Source organism: Neltuma alba, unplaced genomic scaffold (genome assembly GCF_004799145.2).
Source record: "Neltuma alba isolate B1F8T4 unplaced genomic scaffold, ASM479914v2 tig00010580_pilon, whole genome shotgun sequence".
Taxonomy (NCBI): Eukaryota; Viridiplantae; Streptophyta; class Magnoliopsida; order Fabales; family Fabaceae; genus Neltuma; species Neltuma alba.
This window is the reverse complement of record NW_021635445.1, coordinates 68,280-76,945: the sequence shown is the minus strand read 5'-3', so window position 1 is coordinate 76,945 and position 8,666 is coordinate 68,280. Positions and strand designations below refer to the sequence as shown.

The 8,666-nt window shown below is 44.1% G+C and overlaps 1 protein-coding gene across 1 annotated transcript; it reads left to right on the top strand.

Annotated features, from left to right (window-relative positions):
* Positions 1-7,388: 7,388 nt before the first annotated feature.
* Positions 7,389-8,273, top strand: LOC114757192 (uncharacterized mitochondrial protein AtMg01110-like). Its single transcript, XM_028946192.1, has 3 exons — positions 7,389-7,453; positions 7,539-7,683; positions 7,764-8,273. The coding sequence occupies exons 1-3, from the start codon at positions 7,389-7,391 to the stop codon at positions 8,271-8,273; spliced, it is 720 nt and encodes a 239-aa protein (XP_028802025.1).
* The last annotated feature ends 393 nt before the right edge of the window (positions 8,274-8,666 follow it).

Sequence of the window (8,666 nt, the reverse complement as noted above, 5' to 3'; positions counted from 1 at the left end):
TGGCAAAACAAAAAGTTCGATCATTGACAAGGTTCAAAGAAAGGGTTGAAAACAATTGCTACTAAGAGAAGATACTTTTTTCCAATAAAGTTAGGCTGTGAAACAATCATTTTCTTACTCACTTATGATATTAAGAGTTGCCGGGGAAGGAACTAATAAATATGAATGGAAGATGCCTCGTTGAGCTTCTTTTCTTTGTCTGTCGAGGGAACAAACGCCCCTCCGTAGAGTAGTATATCGTTGACGTATATCTTATATTTCCAGTAATGCATCATATCGTGAGAAATTGCAATAAAAGACCTTATTGCCGACCCTACTCTCCAATACTCCAAAAGGTATTGTAAACGACATCTTTGATCTTTTTCTGCAAACTTGATCTGGTTGTATAGCCAGATCAAGTGTAGAGAGATCATATCTTGTCAACTGAAAATCTTCTTTAGGGTATGCTTTCTTTGCTCAGCTCGATGCTTACTTTGACACAGCCATCTTTCTCTTTCTTCATAGCAGCCACTATGTTTGCAATCCACATTGGATATATAACAAAACTTGGCTTTGGTCGTGGCATGAACTATTCGAGCACTACCGGAAGATAAATGAATCTCAAATCAGGGTATTCCCTGGTCTTCATACCAGAAAGACCTGGTATTCCACACTATATCATTGAGGCGAGTGGATTCATCTTATTATGGATGGCAATGACTGATCAAAGGAACAACAGAACATGCCGAAGGCTTCTATGATCGATGTATGACCATACAAACTCATGTAAATTGACTTGGACCTTGCCTATGGCAGTTCCAAAACAGGCATTCTGTCATTTTCCCCATATGGCAAAGAGCTGCAATTGAGTCAAAATAAGATTTATGAGAGCATAGGACAAGGCAGTTTCATGATACACTTTCTTTCTTACTTTCAAAGAGTTTTAAGGCAAGTTAAAGTTAAGTTGATGGAACGAGAAAAAGGATTTTCTTTTTCATATTTATATAAATAAAATAACATCCAATCGGTTCCTGCAGATCAAGGTTATTGTGCTCGAATCAATGGCATCGAATGCAAACAAGCTGTGAAAGAACTACCCAAACTTAACTAGAAAGTGTTCACTTTTTACTTTTTCTTGTAGGACTCCAAAAGAGTTGGATGTTCAAAGCTTAGGACTTGCTCTCTAGGGATGGCTAGAAGAGATAGAGTAGAGTTGGGTCGACTCTCCCTCGGAGTAAGAAAATAAAGAAGAAATTTGATTTTTTGAGTTGATCCACTTTTTCAGTTGCTTTCCTTTCCCATGCATTCATAGCTTTTTCGGTGCTTAGGTTAGGCATCATCTCTCCTTCCTCCCTGGTACACTTGCTTTAGGATCATAGGCGAGCTCGAGCCCTATTATTGAGTCACATGTGTATTGTATGAAAAGAAGTATGGGCAGGTTTTGTTTGGAAAGAAATTTACCAAAACTTTGACTTTGGATGAGCTTCTTTTTTCGACTCTTAAACCCGAGGCACTTAGCTCTTTTGTTGAATGGCTTTTCCATCACAGATTGTGGAGCCTGTGACAAGAATGAAATCAAAATGAAAGATATAAATGTCCTCTGGGCAATCAACCTAATGAGGAAAAGAAAGTGCCTTAGTTGGCAAAATAGTACAGAAATGATATTCCTGATTCAAGTCTTGGAGGAAGGGCGGCTAGCTACACTAGAAGAGAGGCCCGGCAAAGTCCTTATCCTTACTTAACCAGCTTAGCGCTCGCTGTCCGATTTCTTTTCCTGAGCTAGGTAAATCCTTCTTCATAAGCCGGTTAGTCTATCCATCTGATCTTTCGAGTCGCTCATCTGATCCTCTCTTTCCTGCTCTTGCCTCTCTGTCTGCCTTGGTGTGGCACCTAGGCTTTCTGACTTTCCTGAGCTTGCCATTCCCAGCCCCTAGAGGAATAAATACCCGTACACACAGCCAAATTCTTTTCTTGCCGAGGACCAGCGCTTCTACGACTGGGTAAGATGCTTACTTTTCCTTTACTACCACCCTTGACTCAACCTCCGCCTTTGTTTGAAGGCAGGTTTCCGCCAAGGGGAATTCTTTAACTGCTACATCAATTCCTTACGATATCCCCGCTTCAAGGGAACTGCACCCTACTATACTATACCTGACCCTTGCTTCAAGCTAACCTGACCTAGTGGCATTACCTACTCCGAAGAACCGACTAGAGCTCCTTCTTGACTTGCCGGACTTACTGCGTGAAGTAGTCCCACAGCTTCTTCTTTCGGTTTAGTTAGCGAACTTCCCCCATTCATCCGTTAGTTCTTTCTTGCTTGCATTCTATCTTTCTTTGTATTTCCAAGCTTGGGCTTTGGTTCATCTCACTGCTTACTTACTTCACCAGGCCCGCCCTTCCCTTGCTTTTGCTCGAATTTCTTTAGGGAAAGATGCCGACACCTCGAAGGTTGATTTCGACTTCCCTCCGCCAGATCTCTTAGTTGAACTATATGAGGAAATATCAGCCGTAAGCTAAAACAAATCCGAAAAGGTCTTCCTTTCAAAAGGCCCATTTCATCATGATCGCGCCAGTCCACGACCAGAATCTTTCAGGCTAATGAAAGCCCTTACAGAACAACTACTGCGAGAATCAAAGTAACTTTCCAGAAGAGATCAAGTCGTTTACTTCTTATTTTTGACTCTTGCCAACAATTGGTTCTTTAACTGGCACTTGACTCGAACCGCTTGCCTAAACTAGCTACTGGAAAAGAGGGAATTGATTCAAGATCCCCTTGTGCCCTACAACCCGAAATCTCTATCAAAGCACCTGCGGTGTGCTAAGCGCAAGGAGTCTTATAGTCTCGATACTGGCAGAAGCACCAGTAGCCATAGGGAGCGAAATCCCGACGTTCGTAAGCGTGATTCTTACCTCCAGTGCATGGTTGCCCCCTAAGACCCCTTCCGATTCGAGAACAAATAGCGTTCAGAGGCAGGATTCGAGGTTTATCTTTCCCCCGGCAGCAGACCAAGCTATTCGTAGCCCTCACGAGTCACACTGAAGTTACGACCAAGCCTTGCCTAGCTCAGCGAAGGTTCTCGAGTTCGGGCGCATCTCGTACTATCGTAAAAAGCCTGAAGTCCATCTCAGCAGATTACCTATCCTACCCCTCCCTCGTTTACTATCCCTTAGATTTCGATGCTTATGGCAACACGATCAATCATTCGTCAGCGGGCAATCCACATTCTTCGTTAAACGTTCTTTTTCTTTTAAAAGTCATAATCACTTGATCTACGGCAGCCGGGAGAACGCGTATATACTTTCTTTCTTGCTCTTCTTCGATAGCCATTCCGTTTTCCGAGCTTAGTGGAGAGGCTTCACGGGTAAAATACCTTAGATAAGCGATGCTGCTACGCTTCTCTTTTCTAGTCAATAAATAGTGTATGTGATGCTAGCTTATACTCTTTTCTTTCTGCACTTCGCACCTGTCTATAATATATAATAGATGCAGTAGAGAATGTCTTCACTCATCATACACGCTATATGATATACTTCGTACGAGTCACTTTGTACCTCTCGCCTTGCTCGAGTAACTATACGTACCTTCTAAATTCCTATACCCGCTTCACTTCAAATAGGTTCTTTCACTTATACGATAGATGGTACGTAGTCCCCATCTTTTATACGTCATCAGATGAGCTTTTTTTATGGAAGCAGCGGCTATAGGTCTTGTTTCCAACCTGTCTTGTCTTCCAGTTAAGAAAGAATAGAACATTCGATCATGTCTGAGCTGAGGTCAGCAATCACATAAGTAATCTAAAAAGACTTCACTGAAGAAAGCTAGGGGTCAGGCTTACTTTCCGAGTAAGTATAGGATAGAAGACAAATCTACTTTACTCGCCCTTCACTCCCACTGTCCTTCTAGGCGAAAGCCACCTCATTGACAGATTACGGAGCTACCCAGCTTCTCTTAATGCCAAGTAGTAGAAAAACCGCTTTCCCGAGCTGGCTTTATCGAGTTAACGAGGTAACAGAGCGGAACCTTGGGCAAAGACATACCCGGCATACTAAGATGAATCATCTAAGTTCCGAGCCTTTTCAGTTTCAGTTGAAGAAAATTCAAATTGGATTAGTCAGTCCCACGGGAAGGGGGAACAGCATAGCTAGGAAAATCCTCGTATAATCACAGACATTCACTGACTTTGGGAAAGGCACCCGAGACATACTAATATTCATAATATAGAAGTGTCTAGCCTAGCCCCCTGGATTAGTGAGAAAATTCTCTTGATAGATTTCCCACCAACGCACAATCAAAGGCAAGAGATGTTGGATTTGAAGCCCAAGAGGCGACGGAGCTACAGCAACTAGAGCGGGAAAAGCCTTTCTGATGAGTTCTTCCCCCGGGATTCTATCTATCCTGTATTCAACAAGCCGTCAAGCAACGAAAGGAAGTGACGTTCTCACCTCCACCTTACCTTTATCTAGGATATTTTCAACTGCATCGAATTTCATTGATTAGTTTTTCCCGGATCTCATGGATGGAGGGATCAAAGTCGAGAAGAGAAGCACTTCGCTGACGCTATTGATGGATGAGCAATAGCTTTTCCATTTACAGGATGAGGATTTGAACAATGAATATAAGGAATATGACCCCCGTGAGTGCTCCTGGATGCAGGATTAAGTCATGGAAAAGGATAAGGTAATATAAAATTACCCCAACCCAGGAAGTTTTAGCACAAGGAAATCGTGGAGACGCGGCCTTATTAGGAAATTACTGGGGCTTTTGCCTATGTTGGAGTATGTGGAGGAGCGGCTAAGGAGCCTGTGGCGAGCGAAAGGGAATGTGGCACTCGTGGACCTGAGCCATGGTTACTTCGTTATCAGATTTCACCAGGAGGAAGATATGAGGGATGAAGGCCTGGACCGGAGTACCATGGAAAATAAACAACCTCCATATCCGGTTCTTAAAAGGTGGACACCGTCGGCCGGAAGTTAGTGGTTATATTTTATACCTCGGGAAAGACTCTCCCTACTATATAAAAAAGAACGTGCCGTAGAGGAGACCAACCAAGGTCAAACAGCCTTACCTCGACGAAGGAATCAGTTACTAATCACGGGACCGGCTCGCATGGACTTCATGCGGTTCTTAGTTGGAAACTGCATTTTAATTTAAAGTTCTCTAGTTACTCCTGCACAAGCAAGAGATCTGATTGAGGAGCGCTGGGAGGAATTGATCGGGGGGATGCCCTTGAAGATCACTTACCCAGTTCTGGAAGGACATGAGTGGAGAATTGTCACCGGATTTGATCCAAAAAACACACGGCGGAGTTACCATAATGGTGGGTCTTTTGGCCAGGTTAGCGTCGGGAACACAACCGTTAGATTACGTTATTTTTTTTCACTGGTGAAATGAATAAAAGGAAAAAGATGCTTGTACGCACATTGGGTTTGCTGACTCAATTGACCCCGACTGTGTCTAGATCAGGTTTCCAGTTTAAGAAAGCGGTGTTAGCTTTGTCTTGCTCCGACCTAACAGCCTTTAGTGGAATACCGATCAAAATAGTGTGCAAATTTTGAACTCTTCAAATTATTGGAAAGGCTATTTGAAAGAAGTAGCCCTCTGGTGAGCGAGTTTCCAAAGACAAGGAGTTATGTCATTCATCTTTCTGACATGAGCGAAGCGAGTATGGATATGATACGACAAATAGAATCAGTGAACACTTTATATTCCCTATCATATCATTTCCCGATCGATTCGAGACTGATTCTCTGTGATAGTCAGAGTTCCCACTTAACTTCCTTTTAAGTCTGCTAGCCTCTCGCTTCTTACTTAGAGCGACCTAACCTGTGGGTTAGTAAGTACGTACCTCACTCATGAATGGACTCTTTCTGTCCGACCTTTTGGTATGTTAGCTGCCCCCTCCGCTTTTCAGGGCGCTCTCTGCGAATATGGTATCTCAGGCTGAAGCCGATCAGACGATTGATTTTGCCCTTGTCTTATCGTCTTGGACCTTCGAGAATTTGATATTGTCAAAGATCGGACTCGCTCTTTTACACCGATGTAGACTTTTGTATACTTTCCGGGTCTTGGTCGGGAAGATGCAGATAAAACGCCAATAGCCGCTTCTTTTGAACAGTCATTTCAATCTTTTTCTTCCAATTCTAAGAAAGAGAAATCCCCCAAATCCGTCAATAAATGACGAACCCCATAATCATTAACCAGGAAAGAAATTTAAAACACAGAAATCGTTATATTTACCTCATAAAAAACTCTTCGTGAAGCGCTACAGTATTCGTACTTGAGAGACTATCCTTTCGCAGTTTTTACTTGTTAGAAGCAATAAAGGCAGTCAGTCAGTTAACTGCCTCGAAAGAGAGCGGTTGGTTGAATAGGGAAGACGGTTACATCGCTATCCGCGGTCAGTCCAGTCAAGTCCGGTCCCAGGGTTCAGTTTAATCGCCGGCCGTTAGGTCTTATGCTTCAACTCCTTATTAGTATTTTTTTTATTTAAGCTCAGAAGGAAGGCTAGCTACCTCAGTGAGGATGAAAGCGTCTACTAATGTCGGAGTTGAACCGATAGAATAATAGAGCAGAACCGAGGGGATTGAAAGTAAGTACCATCCGCTGTTTCCCTTGAGCTTGAAAGCGGCTTATCCCCTCTTCGTCCCGCCTCTTTCAGGAGAATGGATGTAAACAGCCGACTTCGATGACTTTTCTTCAACCGGTGCTGGCCTAGTTGGAACTCTAGTTACCGCTCCTTGCCTATCTAAAGCATTTATTTCATAGAACGACTTGCCCTAATAGAAAGTAGCCCCTCTAACGATGAGAAACTGAGTCGGTGAGGAGAATTCCTTCACTTCACGTCACTTCCTTTGACCGGTTAATAGAAAGATTTTTTATAGCCTCGGGGGAAGCCCTTATTTGGATGTCCCTTCGTGAACTACCCCTCAAAGAACCTCTTTTTCCTTCCTCCATCTTCTATGGCAAAAAGTACGGGCTGCACAGCTGAAACTACTTACTCTGTACGAAGAACCTGGCCATGAGCAGACTCATACTGAACCGTAGCCCCTACTTGCCCAACCAAGCTGCTAACACCGGCCTTCAACCCATAGCTTTTCCGTTTGCCTGATCCCTTGCCTTATAGGTTCATTGAACTAGTTTCCTTCCCGAGGATCACTGAACTACCTTAGAGGTTCACTCACTTGAAAGCGTCTTCGAGTTATCATCAAATAAATGCATGGGTTTTTTCATAGCTATTTTTTCTTCCCGTACAGAACGAGTTCCGTCCATTTCGACATACGCCCTACTCCCTTCATGTTCCCGAGGTCAATTAAAGGATCCGTTCACCCTACCTGTCGAGATAGACACAGGCGGTAGTCTCATTACTAATGCCACTGGCAAGCGCCGGATATTAGCTATTTGAAACTACATGAATCAGCGATTGGCCTGTCCACCAAGGGTTTGCGGAGGTTTTACGCCGCCTGCCAATGGATGGTACGTTTAACCAAACAAAACCGCTGTTTCGTCTAGTTCCTAGTTTCGACTGTTTCAGCTTTGACCTTAAGTCGGCCACTGATAGGTGGCCATTGGTCTTCATGTTTGAAACAGTTGCCATGTTGTTTGACCGGTCGTTTGCGTCGAGTGTTGTTAATTCGGCACTCGGCACAAAATCTTTGAGGTGCCTTTTGTACGAAGGAGGCCCTCTCAGGTGTGTTTCACGACTGGTCAGCCACTTGGGTATTATGGCTCTTGGCCTTTGTTCGCATTCACACACCATTTGTTGGTGTGGTGGTGTGCGGAGCAGGTTAAACCTGGTATCCGGTTTGACCGCTATGCTGTATTGGGTGATGATGTTCTCAGCACCGATCCAGCTGTGGCCGAGCACTACCGTGCTAGTTTGAAAAGACTTGGTGTCTCCGAGCACAAGTCCTTAATCTCTTCCATGGGTAGTGTTGAGTTCGCCAAACGCTTCTTGGTGAAGGGGATGCAAATCGATCTTTCCCCCGTATCCATGAAGTCGTTGCTTGGCTTCCACCATCCATACGGCCTTATGGCTATACATGAGAAGTACGACCTTAAACGGTTCAGTACTTTCGTGCGTATTGGTGGTGGAGGCTACCGGACTCTCTCCAATCTCAATAATATTAAGTCCTCGAAATGGAGGAGGCTTAAGCTTATGTGGGATAAGAGGCGGCTACCGCTCGAGTACCTCCTAGGTTCGGGAGTACCATTGAACCCATATCTCCATGGAGAGCTTGTTAGGCTTCTCCGTCGGAAGATGGCCCCAAAAGATTTAGTTACCATCGCGGTATAGGACCCCAGCATCCAATACTTCTACGCCGCCCTTGGCCTTACCAGATTTGGGATTGAATCCCCTCTCTCTAACGGGGATGAGCTGGGGTAGCGCGTCCCGTAATACTCCATTGTAGAAGAGTTTTAGGCTCATTGTAGAGAGAGACAGGCCACCGATGGTGAGAAAACTCTTTTTTCAGGGGAAGGCGTGCGCGGGATAGATAAGACCATGATTCCAAATAGTAATAGTAATAGTAGATGAGATGGGGAATCATGAGACTTCTCTTTCCCTAAAGATGGACATTCTGGTTTAGGGGATCATGAGACTTCTCTTTCCCTAAAGATGGACATTCTGGTTTAGGGGATTTTGTGAATGTTGCCGAATCTCTATAGGAGTCAGAAGCGAAAGGGGATC